The 21390-nt window shown below is 31.7% G+C and overlaps 1 protein-coding gene across 6 annotated transcripts; it reads right to left on the bottom strand.

Annotated features, from left to right (window-relative positions):
• Positions 1–15628: 15628 nt before the first annotated feature.
• On the bottom strand, positions 15629–21390 carry LOC107417368 (octanoyltransferase LIP2p2, chloroplastic). 6 transcript variants are annotated; one of them, XM_048472764.2, is made up of 7 exons: positions 21167–21390; positions 18847–18954; positions 18509–18676; positions 18185–18363; positions 17839–18103; positions 17089–17239; positions 15629–16327 (listed from the first exon to the last, which is right to left on the bottom strand). In XM_048472764.2, the coding sequence occupies exons 4-7, from the start codon at positions 18352–18354 to the stop codon at positions 15975–15977; spliced, it is 939 nt and encodes a 312-aa protein (XP_048328721.2). In that variant the 5' UTR covers positions 18355–18363; positions 18509–18676; positions 18847–18954; positions 21167–21390; the 3' UTR covers positions 15629–15974. The 6 variants fall into 6 exon arrangements, with proteins under 6 accessions (XP_048328721.2, XP_048328722.2, XP_048328725.2 ...); XM_048472765.2 differs by having other exon boundaries at positions 18509–18629; XM_048472768.2 differs by having other exon boundaries at positions 18847–18949.

Raw genomic sequence — 21390 nt, 5'->3', positions numbered from 1 at the left:
TTGTGTTTTTAGTTTGAGTTAATTTTATATTTCAAAGTAAAAAGTTCAATTTTTTTTAACAATAAATCTATTATCTAAAATTACACAATAACTTTTCCTTTATATATATATATATATATAAACATACATACATATATATATACACATATGGATATCTTAATTTAGTTATTGTTATATCCAAACTATTAGTTTTGATATGCTACAAATATAGTTCCCATGTATTTGGTTTCATATTCTACTGTTTGGAATGTTCAGGACTTGGAAATAATTAAATTAATAATACCGTTTAATTGAGGATAAATTTGTTTTCAAAAACAAAGAGAGTTCTTTTTTACAATGGCTAGTTCTATTCACACTATAACACATGTTAGCCGCACTACAATTTTAATAATTCGTTAGTATTTCAACAATACTTATTAATAAAATTTCTTAAATAGCCTTAAGGATTAGAGGAAAAAAAAAATCGTTAAATATACTACAACTAAAATACCAATCCCTTTCACAATTAACTCTACATTTATCTCTTTTACAATTTTAAAAAAAAAAATAGATAAACCCAAATCATATTAATGATTTAGGAAAAATCATATAATAATGGTGGAGTTGCAAGTGAATAAATGTTAGTTTCGCCAACATATTCTCATTTGTCACTTTATTCCTGCATGTCTTACATAGTTTTGGGCCCTAGGAAATAGTAGTCTTGGGCCTTGGCAAATCGAGTCGAGTTTATCTGAAGTTTTAGAAAACCCGACTCGACTCGAAAAAACCCATCATAATTACCTAGATTTGATACCTTTGCTATTCGGGTTTTACCCGACTTGACCTTATAAAAACCCATGATAATTACCCTGACCTGCTTCCCTTGCTAATCGAGTTTTACCTTATCTGACTCGATGGGTTACCCAACCCAATCTGTCCCAACCTAATTAAAATGTGCATAAAACTAAAAAAAGAAAAAAGAAAAATCTATTATATTTTCCACAAAATACTCAATGGGTTTCCTCAAACCCGACCGTCCCAACTTGATTAGGCTATAAAATTAAAAAAATCCAACTCGATCCGATACCTGATTAAGATAACCCATACCCAACCCGATTACCATCCCTATTGGAAAATATCTATTTCCAATTCGCTCCGGGAAAGCGACGAAGAATTTTGGTGGAGTGGTCAAATAGTACAATTCCTAATCTAAAAGTACTAACAAATGCTTCGTATGACGACATGAGCGCATGCTTGATTGGTTGTCCTCTTTTATGTCAATTACTGAATAAGGTTGCTGAAACATGAAATACTTTTACCTTTTTTATCTTTTTTTTTTTTTTTGTTCATTTTCTTTTGCAACTGAGTTACATGATTAATCTTTGGTTGGGTGAAGAAGAAGGTTACTGAAACTTAAAATACTTTTACTATTTTCTTTTTAATTTCTTTTCTAATTTTTTTGGTTCACTTATTTTCTAACTGGGTTACACAATTAATTTTTGGTTGGGTTAAGAAGAAGGTTACTGAAACTTGAAATACTTTTCTTTTCATTTTTTTTTTTTTTTTTTTTTGGGTCTTTTCGTTTCTTTTCTAACTGAGTTACATAGTTAATTTTTGGTTGGGTGTTAGGGTGCAGAAGAAGAAGAGAGCGGGCATGGTGATTTTATTCTTCTATTTAGAACCATAATCCCAAAATACAAATTGGGGATAATTTTTTATTTTATTTTATTGTCTTATTTAGGTAAGGGTATTAAGGGTTATTATGCACTGTAATGTACATAAGTTTAATTTTAAAGTAAAATAGATACAAATTATTAGTGTACCTAGCAAAAATAAATTTTAAAGTGGTGTGTAAAAACATGTAGTGCAGGTAACATGTTTTGTAATGTAGATAACATTTTTCTTTTACAATTCTATTTGGACTCTATATAGTCTCCTACATATTAAACTAGTAATGTAGATAAGACTTTCCTTTTACAAATCTATTTGGACTCTATACAGTCCCCTACATATTAACTCACCAAAAGCCCCTTTCACCTTCTTCTTTCTTTATTTCTTTGTTTCTTTAATTAGAGTTAGGGTTTTATACATTTAGCAACAGTAGCCATTGCCTCCACAACCAAAAAAAGTTGTTGTCACCTTGCCTTCAAGATCTAACATACCTACAATGAGGACCTAATCGTTCTCCAATGCTAGCAAAGCTCTAACGAAACAAGTTTTTTATTTCTTCTCTTTCTCAGTTAATTATTATGTATTAATTGAAACACTCCATAGATTTAAAAAAAAAAAAAAAAAAAACTTTAACGGGGTGTTTGGGAAGTGTCAACATTAAGAAGAAAATTGATTCCTAGGATTTTGTTTCCTGAAAATTATTTTTTTTTTTTTTGATTTGTTTGGTGAGTAATGGGAAAGTTGAGATTGAGAAGTAATTAAATTTAATATTGTATAATAAATTAAGGGTAAATATGTATTTTAAAAAAAAATTAAAACTATTTTCTTTGGAATTCTCAAAATGACACCTATATAGATGGAAACAACTTTTCCACATATTTTCCTATATTGGTGGGAATCTGATTCCCTGGACCCACACTTTTTCACTTCACAATAAATATCCAAACAAAAAAAAGTTATCACTTTCCCAAGAAAATTAGATTCCCACTAACTTTACCTTTACCCAAACATGCTGTAAAGGTTCTCTATCACTATTCCTTTTTGTTTTGAAAAAAAAAAAAAAAAGAGTAGTCACCATAGATCGGCAATGCCACCTTCACAGGAGGATGCTACATATTGGAGGAAAAAGGTTTTTTTTATTTTTATTTTTATTTTTTATTTTAAATGAAAAATTAAAATTTGCAAAAAGACATAAAAGGCTTAGGGGTAGAGGTTGAATTTTGAACATGGGAGATACATAAAATCCTTAAGGTATTGCAAGCAGAATTTCTTAAATATATATATATATATATATAATGACACTATTTTAAAAGGATTTACTCTCTACTATATTTTTCTTAAATCATGAGAATTAGATTTTCAATAGACCTACCTTTTTTATCTTTCCAAAATCATTCAAAGTGCAAGAAAAGTTAACTTCCCAAGAAATCTTAGTTTTCCACAAAGATTGACACTTCCCAATTAAGACTATTTGTTGGGTTTTAATGTTAAATCATACCTTCAACATTTGGCACATCAAAACTTTTTTGCCTTACATTGGGAATATGTTCTCAAGAGTATTACTCTCTAAACAACTACTATGCCATAAATTTTGTTCAAGTATATATTCTAAATTGAAATAATAATAAAAATCAAAGCTATAAAAATTAAAAAGTTAATATTACAATAATTTTCTACTTAAATGTCATGACTATTTTGGCAGAAATTAAGAAACATAAATTAAAGTAACACCATTTTAATGTTTATTAAAATATTTTTTCAATTTAAAGACCACAATTTGCATATATGTCAGGACCTATCTAGAATCCTTTACCGGAGTCCTGGATAAGCTCTGATTCCAGAAAAATCCTATCGGATCTTCCAATGAAAACTTCAGCAATATTACCCTTAACGGTTGGACATGTTATAAAATTCTTTGCACAAAACACACACTTGTAAAAAGGCGTCACCTTATTCTTCCCGCCTCACTACAAAAGATTCTACAAAAGGCAGCACTTCAATAACAAAGTATAAAAATATACATATACTAGAAATAATTTAATAAACAAAGAATACTTTTAAATATTCATGTCTACCCATACTTAGAGGTGTACACGGGTCGGGTCAGTCGGGTTGGAAGAAAAATAATTACAGACCCGACCAAGTCGAGTTGATCGGGTTTCCATCTGATCCAACCCTATAACCCATCACAACCCAATCCAATCCAACCTAATAATAATCGGGTTGGACTGATTTTTACTATTCTACTGAAACCTAACCTCTCAGTTTTGAGTTTTTAATAAATCTAATCAAACTTTTGTTTCCTATAGCATTCGCAAATGCATGTACCAGTTTATATCAAGGAAATAACTAAAAGATCAAAGTTGAAGAATTTATGGCAAAGCAATTGTAAAGTAAGAACAAAAGTGAAGAATGTTTTTCAAAACTAAGCTACACATCACTTCAAGATCCATTGAATTTGCAGTAAATAAAATGACAACTTGACAAGAGTGAATAGACAAAACAATAAATTTTTGGAAACTATACCAGAAGAAAAGGCTAAAGAGATCTTGTTTCGATGAAGAAAAGGCCGATGAAGGAGATGGTAGAAATAGTAAAGTCTTGATCTAAGATAGGGGAAGATGATAAGGTTGACTGGAGGAGACTCGATGGAGGCTGAGAGAAAAGCAAAGTCAACTTAGGGCATAGAAAAGGGGTTGAAAGTTTCAACTTGAAACATGTGATTGTTTTAAAAAAAAACTTTTTTTTTTTCAGCCATGACAAATATTCATTTAAACTGTTACTTTTTAAACTTTTACTCTTTTTTTTAGCCCATAACAAAAGCCCATTTAAATTTTTACTTTTTTATTTTTTTATTTTTTTCCCTGCCTTCCTTTACATCTGTGTGTTAGTACTCAGTAATAGTGTGTACGTGTGCCCAGGTCAAAATTATCTGCATATGCTGGGGTTATGCATGGGTTTTAGTGGGTTTTAAATTTATAACCCGAAATCCGACCTGATGGACTCGGCTTGAAAAAAAACCAACCCGCAACTCGCCCACTTACATTGGTTTTTTCTATTTTTGGATTGGATCGGGGTCGGGTCGGGTTGGTCGGGTTTGCGGGTTTGTTGAACAAGCCTACCCATACCACCTACTTAGTACAGTACCATATTTTATATATCACTTTACGAACATACCAAATACATAAATTATATAAAAGGATGATAAAAAAACAATAATAATATTAGTAATATTAGTAGTAATAATAATAATAATAATAGTACAATTTGTCTGAGGACTACCACACTTGTCTGAAAGCCATCATACTTCACTGAAGGCTATGATACTTGCTCGAAGGGTGTAACACTTATTCGAAGACTACCGAATAATAATAATAATAATACATGATAATAACAATAAAAGTAATCATAATAAATACAATAATAATTTGCAATAATATACGAATGCACGATCTTATGATATCAGCTGTCACAAATACACTATTATCGATACGGTCCAAGGTTGTTGCTATAGTGACCCTCTAACTCACTGGTCGCGTAGGCAGCAGAGTTACAAGATGAAACTATTTATAAGCTAGATCGAGTCATTGCCCCATACGAAGTGATACATACAGACATAATATGATATATATATATATATATATATATGTGTGTGTGTGTGTGTGTGTGAAAAAGGTATTTGATGCACCATATGATATATTGCTGGTGTCGGACAATATTCGGCATCCCTAGTACTATCTGATGTGGAGGTTAAAGAGAAAAACCTACAATCGGTTACCTTGGCAGCCCACAATACTGATTGCTAGGGGTAGACAAAATCCAATCCAACCTGTTCAAACCAACCAATCTAATCCATTTTTAGTAGTTTGGATTGGATTTTTACATTTATTGGTTGGATTGGATTCAAAATATCATAAATTATTAGGATTTGATTGGTTATTAGGTTGGAAATATAAATCCAATCCAACCCAAATCATATATTATATAATTGAAAAATTATATATTTTCTATATATTTTTTTCATTTTTATATATTAATTTTTAATATATATTTTTTTAACATATTCTCAATTCCTAAATGAAATTGAAACCCTAAACATTTACATGTCTTGTTGCCGCACCACCACCATAATCATTAACCAAGTTTCAATTCGACCATCACACACACAACCATCAAATTGAAAACTTACAGCACCACCAGCTAGGAGTGAGATGATGACTATTAATGTAACACCCTGTCCCGAACCATGTCGGAATTTTTGCACGTTGATCGAGGTTAATTGTTGACCGTTGACCGAAGGGGTCAAAAGTTGACTTTTTGATCTGATTGGAATTCTAGGTTGACTGAGGTACTGTTACGAAGTACACGTTGGCACGCGTTCGTAAACTAGTAGCACGTTGAAAACGGAGCTACGGTTTGAAAGTTATGAGCAAAACAAGTTGAGGTCCAAACTGTTCAAGGGTTGCCGGAGTTGACTTTTTATTCATGCAAGGTTGAGCTTTGACTCATGCATGGTTGTGAAGTGCTCGTCGATATGAGTCCGTAGACTAGCGGCACGTCCGATTTGGATATGTGGTTTGAAAGTTATGGATCTGTAGAGTTTTTCAAATACTGTATTATTTTTATTATTATTTTAAATAATAATATTATTATTAATATTATTTGATTATTTTTAATTTTTTCTTTTTATTTTCCTTTTTCTTTTTCTTTTTCTTTCCTTTTTCTTTTCTTTTTTTCTTTTTCTTTTCTTTTCCCCACGTGGGAAAACACCCTTCCCTTTCTTTTCCCTTCCTTTCCTTCTTCTTCCCCGAGCCCGACAGAGACAAGTAAAACGCACAGCTTTCTCTCCCTCCCGTCGTCTCTCTCTCTCCCGTGTTTTTCAAATTCCGGCCACCCATACGCTACACGCGCTGGCCACCATCCAAGCCCACACGTCGGTGAGCTCACCAGCCAAATTTGGCGACCGGCCGTCCGGCGACGTGCCCAGATCGGGCCGGCGAAGTCGCGGCGGTGGGTGGAAATTTTTTCGGCGATTTCGCCGTAATCCGGCCAGCCCAGTCCGAATTAAGCCTCCTCTCCCCCTATTTTGGGTCCTCTGAGTTCAAAAATGGCCTCCAATCTCAAAAATTCGAAGCAGTTTGCGAGATACGAGGAATTGAAAATCGGCCAAAACTTTCCAGCCAAATTCCGGCCACCTCCGGCGGAATTGGGGTCGATGGAGACCGGTAATGCGCTCCTCGTTCCACGAGCTTCGATTCGGTATATTATTCAACCATTTTGGTTAACGTTTGTGTTTGACCCCCCGGGTACCCGGTATTATTTACCCGCTTAAAATATTAATTTATTTGACTGTGTGTGAATTGTGTTCTAGGAGCACCGGTGAGTCGTGGAATTGATCCCATAGTGGATCATGGGTTAATTGCGTGCTCCAGGTGAGTGACCCACCTTCAAATTAATTTCGGGAATTAAATCTGAGATTATTATGTGTGATTTGAATATTTGGAATTTAAATTCTATGTGCCAAATATTTATTTGATTTATTGTGGAATTATTGGTAAATTTATTGGATTAAAGAAAATGTGCATTTTATAAATTTATGCCATGTGAAATTATTTCATGGGTTTGAGAATTTTGAAATTCTTGTGGTTTTAATATTAAATTGGGCATGATTTGATTTTCAAATATTTCAAAGAAAATATTTGGTTATGTTGGTGACTCCAATTTTTATAAAATATGCCCATGAAATATTATGAGATTTAATTATTATATTTCGAGAATTATTTATGCTATTGGGAAAATGTGAATATTTGAATTGGTGGATTTGGTAGTTGGTGGATTTGAAAATCATGGAATTTATGGTGTTGGTTATAAAGAAATTGTGGAGAATTTCTGGGTTCAAGCGGATGGAATATACCCGCTATGTTTATGCAAAACGTGAGTTTTTATATATAAATTAAATATGTGGAGTTTATGATTTTTAGATACACCGTGCACGTACTGGTGTTCTGTTTATATGTGATATGGTTAGTGTGCACACGGTTGTGATTAGCGCGCAGGTGGGTGTGAGTAGCGCGCAAGTGATATTATGAGGTTGTCCTGTGGTTGCCATCGGATGAGGATAGGCCACCCCCCATGGCCGGGACACCAGGTTAGCAGCGGCGCAGTGGGACGCCACGCGACCGTATGCCAGTTTCTTTCTATAATCTCCTGTCTGGCGGTACCTCGGGACGCTGGGTACTGTTGGCGCCACTGGTATATAGTGGGTGCATCAAATGATTTTTTTCAGAACTGTGTTTTAAAAATAAAATGTTTTGAAACTGTATTGGAATTAAAAATATAATTATTACTGTTCTGGTATTTATTTGGTTGGGGATCTTAAATTGGTTTAATTTTCTCTTTACTTAATTATTCAATAAATTAATTTCCTTTAAATTAAAATTGTCGGATGCTTGACTTGTTATATTCTATTTGATATTTAGTGAATTAATTGATGTCTTGGTTTTCGGGGAATACGAACAAAGGGTTTTGTGAAAAGGTTTTAAAAGGGGAACTTTTCCAACTGAGAGAATTGTAAGGGTTTTGAGAGAAATTATTATTTCCAAATAATTATTATTTACCTACGTTATTACCGTGGTATTATATTTTATAGTAGATAGGGTCACTCACTGAGATGATTAACATCTCACACTCTTAAATTCCGTTCCTCTAGGTACCAGGTTGTCGGTGTTCATTCGGAGCGGACTCGATCTTCCTCGCTGTTTTAGTTCGTGAAGTACCCTGTTCTTCTTTTATTGCAATTGTAATATTTCTTTCACTCTTGTTGTATTTATTTTGCACTGGATTACTGTATTTATTTTGAAGTGCTGAAATTTATGGAATCAATTTGTAGTATCGTGGGAGGAATAAGGGGATGTTTTTAGAAGTGTGTTTTCAGTGCAGGAAATTTTTGGTTAGTCCTACCCTTAGGGGAGGTGCTGCCGGATTTTCCGTTGGAAGGTTCGGTGGTATTTCCCTGGGATCAGGGCTTGTCTAGGGTTCCAGGGAAGGAATTCTGGACGGGTCCTGACAATTAATACATGCTACTTGATGAAGTGCACGATGTGTATCAGTTGCTACTTTTCTTCTTTATTTTCCATTGAAGAGTGTTTTTTTTATTTATTTATTTTATTTTAACATTGATGAGTGTTGCTAGATATTATAAATTGCAATTTTATATTTTATTCTATGTTGGATTACTCTAATTGTATTTTATATTTGGATAACTATAACTTATTATTTATATTTCATGTTTGGAAAAACTTTTAATTTATATTATATATTTATAGACTTTAAATCGATTATAAATGATTTGGTTTGGTTTGGGTTTAACGCTTCAATGGTTTGGATTGGGTTCTATATTAGATAAACCGAAACGTATGGATTGGGTTGTACTTTGGTCCAAAACTGAACCAACTCAATCCATGCCCATCCCTACTTATCATGGCTACAACAATCGCCCTTTAACCGAGAGGAGGATGGCTGATACTTACTGTACACTATACTTGCACAGGATGGCATATGTATGTGTGCATTAACCCATAATAACCAACCATCTAATGGCCAAGGAGGGAGACGATTGATGCTCACTCTGCATTATAATTTCTTTCCCTCTCTTATCACAGCTCATAAGAACAGCCATGAATATAACTTACACACTGATGCATAACCATAATATAACAAACAGTCATCCTACAGTCAAAGAAGGGGGCGGCTAATGCTTACTGTGCAAATGGTCTCTCCCCTTAATCACGTTTTAATCTATTAAAAAAGTCTTTCCCCTTTTTCATAATAATAAGGTAAGCATTGAAGCACCAAAACTAGGTTGGAGCTATGAAGTCCTTCCTTCAGCTGGTGCGTATATTTGGAATATACTTGCCTACCTTTAGGTTTATAGTTCCAACATAATAGTCATAATATAATAAACAACCATCATGCGGCCAGAGGAGGCGGCTGATGCTCACTATCCAATATTTTTATCAACCTTCAAGTTAATGGCATCCATAGGATAGCTATAATAAACAACCATTCATAAGATGGCCATACATATTTGCATGCTAATCAACAATATAATATAGAATACCAGTACTGTATAGTGCATCTAAAAATTATAAAATCTTATAATATTATAAATATCGAAATTTAATAGATGCAACCAGATTTATATACTTTTACTAAATCTATTAAATTCTATACTTCTTTTAAACCATCAAAATAAATCCAACAATTTAAATAATTTAATTTTTACCATTATAAAACCAAAACATAAATATTTAAATACAAAGTTACATTTTTATGCACACTAATTTCTTTAAAACCATAAATATAAATTTTGTACATCAAATATATTTAAATCATATAGAATTCACATAGTAAAATTAAATAATGATTTCCTTAGATTTTTAAAGCATACATAATATTTTTTAGAATTTTAAATAACACAAAACATATATATATATATATATATATATATAAAGACACCTTTATTTGGAATAATGCATAGTATTAGCTGAAATCAAATACAACCATTTAAAAATCTGACATAATCTGACAATATAATTGTAGATAACATATCAAATTTAAATTTAGCAGATAACTATAATTAAACATAACAAATATATCCATAAACATCCATAGGAGAATATTTATACATTCATCATAAATATACGCATATATGTGTGCATACACACCTGTATGTATATATATATATATATATTTACATATACTTAATAACACTCATGCATACACTCACGCATGCATATACACACACACACACACACACACACACATATCTATATATATATATATATATACACACATTTACACAAATATATATATGTATATACAATCTTTTAACAAATACCTATGTATTCACATAAATATACACAAACAAGTATATATGCATATTCCTACTTATATATTCATAAATAAGTATATTTATATATTCACATACATATATTCATATATATATATATATATATACATTCTTTCAACAAATATATATACATATATTCATATATTCAAAATGTGTATATATATATATATATATATATCAATCTACACACATATCCATAGTATACACACACACATATATATATATATATACAAAATATATTTACTTACAAATATACATAAACATGTATATATATATATTCAATCTAATTCAATTTTTCACATTTAATATAATAATTTATTCAAAAATGGCAACTTTTCAAATACACCATCATAATTTGCAAACAAAGTATCAATAGAAAGCTTGAGATATGAGAAATATGATACTAACCTCTATTGGGCTCGATTCCGTCGGCGATGGTGTAAAATGATCGGGAAAATTCAACCAATGTTTAACTCACCATATTTCTGAAACGGTAAGGAATTGACCTGAATGGAGCTCAAAATCAAACTCAAGAGGTCCCAAAATGGTGGAAAGGAGAATCAACTTAGCCAGGAGGTGGCCGGATCATCGGAAAACCAGCTTAGCCATCGCCTGTGATAGATGCCCGATTTGGGCACATTCGGCTACAATTTGTCTTGCCATTCTTACTGTCGGCCGAAAATCTCATGGGCTCCACCCATGGTAGGCACGTGCATCATACAAATGGTCGGAAGGTTGAATTTCGATAGGGACTCAAGAGGGAGAGGGGGAGAGAGAGAGAGAGAGAGAGAGAGAGAGAGAGAGAGGTGCACCTATGAGTGAGAGAGGGGTAGAAAGAAAACAAAAAGCAAATAATAAATTTTTTTATTAAGGGTGACATGTGTCCCTCTCTCATTGTGACATGTGGAATCTATATAAATGTGACACATGGCACTTTTCACTACCAAATATTGTTAGTCTTGAAAGATAGATACAACTTTACAAACCCATAATATTTCAACCATAGGTCCAAATCGAACGTACCACTAGCTTACAAACTCATAGCAATGAGCACTACCATATAGTATATGAATGAACATCAAAACCCATATAGATAAAAAGTCAATTTCAGACTCACTAATCAGTCCGGATCGCATCTTGTATGGGCCATAACTTTTTTACCTTAGCTTCGATTTTGATGTACTACTAGTTTATGAACTCGTATTGACAAGTACTTCACTATAGTAACTTGGTCAATACAAAATTTCTCTTGCAGTAAAAAGTCAACTTTAAAACCCGCTTAATCAACCACGATCAATCTTGGTCAAAATTTTGAATTCACAGCATTTTCTCAGAGTGTTACATATATCTCAATTATTGTTTTTTTTTTTCTTTTCTTTTTGAGAAAACCATTTTAACTTGAAGCCAAATTGAGTTCCATTATTTTATAGTATATATAATTTGGATATCCTTCGGGGTGGGCATGTATTGGGTTGGTTCGGTTTGGGACTGAAATACAACCGAATCCATACTTATCGGTTTTTCTAATATACAATCTAAATCAAACCATTAAAACATTAAATCCAAACCAAGCCAAACCATTTATGGTCGGTTTGGTTTGGATTGGTTGATCGGTTTGAAACTTATTAATTTATAAATATATAAAACAAATAAAAAATTTCAAATATAAAATATAAATAATAAATTATAATTATCAAAACATCAAATACAATTAGAATAATACAATATAGTTTACAATGGAAAATAAAGAAGAAAATGTAGCAAATGATACACATCCTGCACTTATCAAGTAGCAAGCATTAATGTTATCATCTCACTCCTACAAAATCAAATTAAAATTGTTAGAATGTAAAATAATACATTCATCAAAATTCATTCACTCAATAATCGATTTGGGATTTGGGAATGTAAAAAAATATATATATTAAAAATTAATATATAAAAAAAACAAGTTAAAAATTAATATATAAAAATAAAAAAATAAAAAATATATAATTTTTTAATTATATAATATATTATTTGGATTGGATTGGATTGGATTAGATTTGTATTTCCAATCCATAACCAATCCAATCCATACACTTTCTAATATTTTGAATCCAATCGAATCCAATTGATGTAAAAATCCAATCCAAACCATTAAAAATTGATTGGATTGGACGGATTGAACGGACTGGGTTGGATTTTGCCCACCCCTAGATATCCTAATGAAATTTCATACAAACATTAAGAGATAAATTTTTCGACAACATATTATGGAACATTGGCATCCGCATGAAATTTCATCATGATATTCTGATAATAGAATTTATATATATATATATATATATATATATATAGATATAGTTATTTTCCCATTAAGATATTTTGACTTAATTAAAGTTAGGATACACATCAGAAAAAAATATTGCCTAAGATCTGATGTTGATATTCGAATTTTATAAAATCAGAATAACCGCATCTAATAATTTATATATATATATATATATATACATATATAATCATCCTTTAAGTCATATAAAAAATATATGGAACATCAATGAATTCAAATATAGGGATGAAAATGGGGGAAAAAAATTGAAATTGATTATTAAATTAAAAAAAGTTAATAAAATCTGTTGACATAGTTATGTACATAAATAATTAAAGACCTTGTATTATAAATATAAATATATATTAATATAAATCTGTTATTAAAAAATTTATAAGCGACAATGCCTAGATAAAGGTTCCGATTGAAGAGGTATAGGAAGGAAAATATTTAAATTTTTTATTTGGATAGTTAAACTGAGATGGAAAGAAAATGAAATAGAAGGAACTAATTTTTTTATTTTAATCAATTTTTCAAGGAAAGGATTAAAGGTTAAACATTTTAATAATTTTTTTTAATATTTCATAATTACCCTTATTATTAAAGTATGAGAATATTTATTAACTTTCATATATTTTCCTTTCTTTTTCATTCATCAATCATCAAAACAAGAATTATTAACAAATATTTTATTTTCCTTTTCTTTTCTCATTTTTCCTCCATTCAATTCAAATATGATGTTTAATTCGATATTAACGTATATAGTGGTAAGCTTGTATCATGACGACCTTATAGTTTTAGCCTCTGTTTGGTATAACTTACCTTTTAGCAAAAAGCACTTGTTGATTGTTATAAGTTCTTATACTTAGAAAAAAAGTGTTCGGCTACATAACAATAAGTGTTTGACTGAAAAAAGGCTTTTTCAACCCATAAAATTAAGAAGCTAAAATTTTATACTTCTTCAAAAGCTCCACAGTAAACTTATATGAAAAAGTCAAAAGAGCATTAAATAAATGGTAAAAGCACTTTTTAAACTAGCAACCAAACACGCATCAGCTTTCAATAAAATTTTTTTTTACATAAGTTATATTTGAAAAATCTCTACAGTCAAAAGCTCTTTTTACATAAGTTATACCAAATAGCTTAATATCAGTTCTTTCTTTATTATCTTTTAAATCACATTAACAATTAAGATTCAAAATTCAATTAATGGTAAAATATACGTTTAATGACATACTAAAATCTTATTTAAAAAAAATTATTTATTTTTGGATCCAGTGTTAATTAATGTATTTTAAATCTCAACTCTTTTATGCAATTCAAAAGATAGGGGAAAAAAAAAATTATGATGGTAAAACTATCAATATGACCTGATATAATCATTGATCACACCAGGTAGATATCATCGCTTTACCTTAAAAAATTCATTTATTAATCATTGAATCACTTGAAAAAATAATATTTATAAATGTATTTATAGTTTACTAAATTTCTATAAGATTCACTTTTCTCAAATAGAATTTTAGTGTATCATTGAATTTATATTAAGCCATTACTTGATCCTAACTCTTAAAATGATCAAAAGCCAGTGAATAAAAATTTAATGTTAAAAGAGAGCTAATAATTTGTATTTAATTATATATATATATATATATATATATATTTAATTTCGGCCTTTAAAGTAATTTAAAGATTAATAAATAAATTCCAAGCAGTAAAAGTATCATGTTACCATGATAAAAGTCTGTTTTAATATATGTAGTCTCTGTATGATTTCTAACTTATGGACATTTGTATTATAGATTAATTGTGTGTGTATATATATACACATATACTATGATGTAAATATATATATGTCACTATATTGCATGATATATCAAGTAAAATTAATTTAATTGATAATTACATACTTATATCTGAAAAGTTATAAATTTAAGACATCAAAAAGTTATAAATTTGAGACATCAAAATGGAGAAGATTATACATATATATATTGCCGCACCATAGAAAATTATATATAAGTAGAGTTCTGTCCTCCGGTGTATTAGAATCTAATTAAAGTCCAGGACTTCTTTCTCTGCCATCTTCCCCATATTTCCCACCGCCAACTCCTAAACAGACTTTTTACAAGCAAACAAAAAATTGAAAAAAAAAAAAAAAATCCTAAACCGATTTCATTGACCCTAACCATTTCTTTTTCATCAATAGCCTTTTCGTTAATTATTCAGTCTCCACCCTCGATTCCTTGATTACCTCCTCCCCCACCATTTATTTGTTCCAAATGTTCAACAGCCATGGTGATGCAAAATTCACCTATAAAATAGAACCACGGCCATGCCAAAATTAAAATTCAGTACAAATACTTTCTAGCTATAATGATAGATCTTACCATAATTTCCCACAATTTTTTCCTCTTCAAAGTTCAAAACCATTTAAAAGCCCCCATTATTATTATTATTCCATGGCAAATTTATCATCTTTAATTCCTAAAATCCAATATTTGTTTGAGTTATTAATAAGAAAACTCTATCTAGATCCAAAAGCATTATATTTATATAATATCAGAAAAAAAAAAAATTTGATCTTCATTGGGACCCTAAACTAACTTTTGGTCGGGTTACAATCCTAGAAAGGGAAATGCGAAAACGAATTTCGTGCCAGTGAGCTGTTGAGTACATTCCCAGTTTTTGGGTGAGTAGAGGAGCAACAGACGGCTACGGAGGGTGGTGTCAGTTTAGCAAAGAGAGCTGTGGAATTCGTTTTGAGAAATAAATAAATAAATAAAATCTAAAATGTAAAATTTTATGGGCAGTTGATGAAAGCCAACAGCGGAGTAAGAAGTCCTACATTTAAATTATAGTCCAGGATAGTGGAGACAATTCTCCATATGTATAAAGTATATATCAATAATAATAATAATAATAATAATAATAATGATAATGCGGTCCTTCAAAATCTAGGCATCATACCGGCAATGCCTCCATGATAATGTGGTCCTTCAAAATCTAGGCATCATACCGGCAATGCCTCTATAATAATGTGGTCCTTCAAAAATCTAGGCATAAGGATGAAATCTACCATTCTATGTCCAATCTTCTCAACTAAATTACTTTCTCAGCAGGAGAATTTACTGGTTTTCCTTCACGAAAAGGACAAAAAGAAGACACTTTGTGATGGAGATCAAGCTGAAAAACTTCAGAAAACTCATTAATCAGAGACTTGTGAGCAATATCAATCAACTGGCTATCACTTCGATCATGTATATTTGTTTTTCCACGACCAGTTGATTGACATTCTCCAACCAACCCCTTAATGCTTCCAACTGTGCGTTCTCGTATTCCACAAGGGACTATCCAGTTAAAAGGTGTTAACTCTGTGCTCACATTCAATGCTAAGCCATGATATGTTATCCATTTGGTTACCCGTATCCCAATTGCTGCCAATTTCTGGTTTCCTGAAAGAAGCAAAATAATAAATAAATAAATAAACAAAGATTACTGATGTTAAACCGGGTCCTTGATTCATCAGGTCCATAGAAGCTACTATGAATTTATGATCTTAAACTTATTGTTCAAGTAGTGTCTCCTATATACTATTGATAATGCTGTAGTTTTTGAATAAACACAAGAAACTATAGAAAGGGAACCATATATAGCATAATACTGCAATGCAGTTTGATCTAAATCACCAGCCACTCATATCACTGATCCACACTTCTTTCTTCTATGGGCCATAAAATGTATTCCGCATACAATGTTAATCAAAGCCTCTAACCTATGCTATCATGCAGTTATAAAGTACTTTTAATATCATAGCTATGAACTTAGATAGACAAGGAATTAATCATACTAATCCACAACCCAGAGATGTTCAACTTGCATCTGATGTCATATCATACACTTTTTAAGTACAATACGAAGTTTAAAACAGGCTGACATCAAATTTATTGCAGTGAATATCAAGTCTTAACTGAACTTAGAAGTGTCGCATCATACACTTTGTAAGTACAATACAAAGTTTAAAACAGGCTGACATCAAGTTTATTGCAGTGAATATCAAGTCTTAACTGGATTTAAAAGTGCTGTAGTCTCTAAGTTTGCAAGAGAAGTGGGTGATGTGAAGAGGGCACTTAAAAGGATATGAAGCTGTACATGAGAGATAGAACATTTATCTCACCAAATAATAAAACTTTCATGCAATGATTAAGAAGCATACCAAGCCAAACACCAGTGAAACCCTCAAGCCGAGAAGCCTTGATAGAAAATGTTTTAGAAAGAACACGAATTACCACCTCCTCTAGTGCCCTGAGGTACCAATGAAGGTCCATCTTGTGGTTTCGGAGATTTATAACAGGGTACATAACAAGCTACAATGTAACAGAAATGCCTCAAATGTCAGGCAAAAAAGCTACAAAATGACCTTGATAAACAATTAGCTCACATGCTCAATCAAAAAAGAAAAAAAGAATCAGCTTCATCTCTTCTTCATCAATGGAGGCAAGCACAAAATAAAGTACCTCTAAATGCTTATGAAATTCAGACAATGGAAAGAGGATGTTTCAAGGAGATAAGTTTTATATCTCTATCTACATATAGATATATTACTTTCTAGAAACCATTAGTCTTAATGGTCACACAAGTCAAACTATCTCACCTTATAATCATCATTTTTGTCGAATTAAAATTTAAGCTTTGTCACCACATAGACAACATGGTTACTGAACATTAGTCTTAACGGTCACACATGTTAAACTATCTCAACTTATAATCATCATTTTTTGTAGAATTAAATTTTATACCTTGTCACCATCTTCTTTCCTTTCAAGCATGCAATTTTTCATTTGAGATAATTGTGCTCTATCTAGATTATAATCTTTTGCAAAGGCCATTAACAGCATCAAAGACAATATAAGCAAATATAAACACATCAAATTTAGATATGCGCTCAGCAAAATTTAGCCATAACCTGACCGGGACCATGATATGTAACTTCACCACCACGTTCAGTTCGATAAACATCATAAGGAGCATTCTTCATGTCAAAGTTCAAGAATTCCTCAGAACTACCTGTACCCATTGTATATACAGGTTGATGCTGAAGAACAATTAGTGTGTCTGGACAATCAGTATTTTTTTCAATCAAAGCCTTTTTCTCCTTCACAATGCTTTTTTGCCAAGACCATGCCTCCTGGTATGGAACTAGCTCTTTATGCAAATCATAGTATTCACACCTGCACAGTTCCAAGTTCACCCAAGCTTTTCATACAGTGGATGGGTAGGTGCTTGTTAAAATGCATGACAGAAAAACTCACGGTTTTCTTGGCTCAGGTGACAGCACGGTGGATTTTGGGGTTTTATGATCTGAGAATCTGTTCAAATTTGAAACGACCGTCCAGGGGGGAGAGCGTTCTCGATCATTCAAATGCTTGCTAATTGAACATGTTGGGTTTGAGCTGACATGGTAAGTCACACCGAGAATCATATCTTACTCCTGTAATTTTGGTAAGAAAGATAGATAGATGGAGTACTCCATTAATCACAGATTCCAACCTCAGTATTATTATTATTATTATTATTAAATTTGTTCCAAGCTCAACTAAATCATTGTCATTTGAAGTTTGAATTAACAACTAAACCTGAAAAAAATCAAAAGACGATCAATTCCTGGCTTTATCAGTAACTAAAGCTGTCTCCATTCTAAGAACTATTCTAGTCTCCAAACTTCATCTTCTATAGACCCAACGTCATTCTCTGCTTCTTTGTTGTATCCAGAATGTATTACCACCACAAGTATTAGTGAAATTCTGGGGTCGACAGTAAAAAAATGAAATTGCATAAAATTACACAGCAAACCACCTCATTCAAACAGAATAATAATCAAACACTTTGAAGGCATTAACAAACACACAAAAAACAGAATACCCACAAAATAAATACATAAAGAGAATTGAAAGAGACAAAACGTAGTCATTACCTGTTCGGAAAAGGAATGGAAAAATCTACAACTTTTTTGGATATCCATCAACAACCTTGTACATAGAATTCTGCAGATCTGGAACTGACTCCATCAAGCTCGTCTGTCCTAAATTTTTTCAACAGCAAAGATGGTAAAAAATCATAACCAGAAGGGAAAAGAAACAAAAACAAATAAATATAAGTAAAAGTTTGAAAGAATTCCAAAGTAAATTTGATTCCAAGAAAGGACAAAGTGAGATCAAATAGACATAACTGGATCAGAGGCATAAAAAGTTACCCACATGATACAGTCTAAGTATTAACATTTCTTAAAACTACAAAAATTCTCTGGATAAAAATAAAATTCTGTGTACACCAATTTATTTCCAAATAAAATATTTGCAATACCATTTTGAATAAATTACCATGCCCATATAAATGGACCTGTGCATGGTACTACAAGCTAAGTTACCATCAAACAGAAAAGCTTAAGAACACCAGACCATACAGACAACTAGGCTTTGATTCCATGTTAAATTACCATCAATCCCAAACTACGCAAAAGAATTCATACAGTCTTCTGCATATCAGAATTATTAATAAATCAAATATACCCTTGCTTATGAATCAGGTGCCCCTTGGTGCCCTTTTAACAAATTTGTATTTCTTGTAGAGAGAGAGAGAGAGAGAGAGAGAGAGAGAGAGAGGACTAATTAACTTGAATACAATCAACTTGAACCTTTACTCAATAATAAAATGTACTAAATTAGGCTTCTCATGAGATTTTGTATTATTTACACAATACAAACAGCCACCCAGTTCACTTAGCTTGCATCAGGCCCAAATACTTCTGGGTCATCTAGTTTGGAATTTCAAAAATATCAAACCACCCTCCATTTTTTTCCCATGGGCTTCACAAGATGACAGATAATTATTTCAGCACAAAGGTTGTCAATAACACAAAAAAAGCAGCAATATAGTTTTCTTAGTTTAATGAAATTAATAACAAAAATGCAATTTACCATGAGCTGGTACATTAAGATACCATAAATAACATTCTAAAAACAAGTTATTATGCTGGACATTCCTTTATATGGAAATTCTTTTGAATTTTTCGTTTTCCAAAGTTCAACTATATAATGTATATGGGCATGTTACAGTCAATTTCAGGCAATTTTATGATGACACTAAATACATAGATAATATTTTCTACAATTGAAATTTCATTTTCCTTAACTCCGGAAAATTTTACCTTGAAAATCCATGTTGGAACGAAACAGCATAAAATAACTCTCTTCTGTATCATTTATTTTTCCAATAAAAGAACTTCTTGCTCTAAAACTATGATAGTTCTAACAATCAACGTGCAACTTCCAACTCTGACGCTCTTTAAATACTTCTTTCATTTCTAGCATTTACATTTCTTAAATTCAGTTCTTTAGTATTTACTTTTTCAAAACCTAGCTTGAATTCAAATAAGCCACCTAATAATATCATTTAAATGAAGGAACATCAACTGTCCTGATGTAAGTACAGGAAGGATTTTTTGGATCTTGGCAGTGAAGACTCACTACATTACTCAAGTGGATACTAAGAGAAGTACAATGATTGATAGTGGAGTCCTATAAGTTAGGACCACCGTGCAATCCTTATAATTATCATACAATCCATGGCCCATACTATTCTTCATTTTAAACATGACCATTCTAGGTAATAAACTATATCTTTAGGCAATTATCCTATAATATAAATCTGAATTCTGAATTTCGTTCTTTTTTCAAGCATACAATTTTTTGTTCTTCACATCTTATGGCCTCTATTACTCTTCACATGTGTATGCGACCTATTACCTCTCAGCTAAAGTTCCTTGGAATAACTGCTAACTTAACTTTGTACCAATTATCAAGACTCACTGGGGCGATTGTTATGTAATTGAATGCTGTTTACCAATGCATACAGTAATTTTGCTTTGCACAAGGCTTGCATATGGTTTATGTAGTTAGGGAAGCATTGATAATAATGAATCATGCATTAGCTGAACACTGTCTGATCAATGATTAATCACGATCCAGCTTAAGCTTTTAGAAGTATCGGTAACTTTAACGTTATAAACAAAAAAAAGACATCCTCTTTTCACTTCGTTCTAAGGCATATAACGAACAATAATACCATGTGTACTATTCCATCGTTTTCTTAGCAGCCAAACAGATTGATAGTCAAAAATCATTCATACATAAGGATGATTTTTTGCCAGTACAATCAAATCAATAAAGCTTATAAACAAGAGCAATTGCGGTAATCGGAGATAAATAACATGAAATTGACGAGAGAGAACAAACCTGCGAGAGCGAAACGGAGGTGGAAAATGAAGCAGGAAAGGAAGTAGACGAACTTGGAGGCCATGGCGCTTTGGCACTAAACAACGCTAGCTGATCAGAAACCCTAGACCATGGCCCCGCAAAATGCAGGTATTGAACCCAGGAATAGGAATAGTGAGAGAGAGAGAGAGAGAGAGAGAGTCTGAATTTTGGACTCATTGTTTTGACGCACTGATTCAGTTCTA

This window comes from Ziziphus jujuba, chromosome 4, assembly GCF_031755915.1.
Source record: "Ziziphus jujuba cultivar Dongzao chromosome 4, ASM3175591v1".
Taxonomy (NCBI): Eukaryota; Viridiplantae; Streptophyta; class Magnoliopsida; order Rosales; family Rhamnaceae; genus Ziziphus; species Ziziphus jujuba.
The sequence above is the reverse complement of the archived record's forward strand: the minus strand, read 5'-3'. Positions and strand labels throughout refer to the sequence as shown.

Excerpts from the sequence above, each read along its gene's own strand:
- LOC107417368 (XM_048472764.2), bottom strand. The coding sequence starts at position 18,354 with ATGATTCTCGGTGTGACTTACCATGTCAGCTCAAACCCAACATGTTCA. Across the intron at positions 18,104-18,184 it reads TCACCTGAGCCAAGAAAACC|GTGTGAATACTATGATTTGC; the intron begins GTGAGTTTTTCT and ends GGAACTGTGCAG. Across the intron at positions 16,328-17,088 it reads TTTCACTGGTGTTTGGCTTG|GAAACCAGAAATTGGCAGCA; the intron begins GTATGCTTCTTA and ends TGCTTCTTTCAG.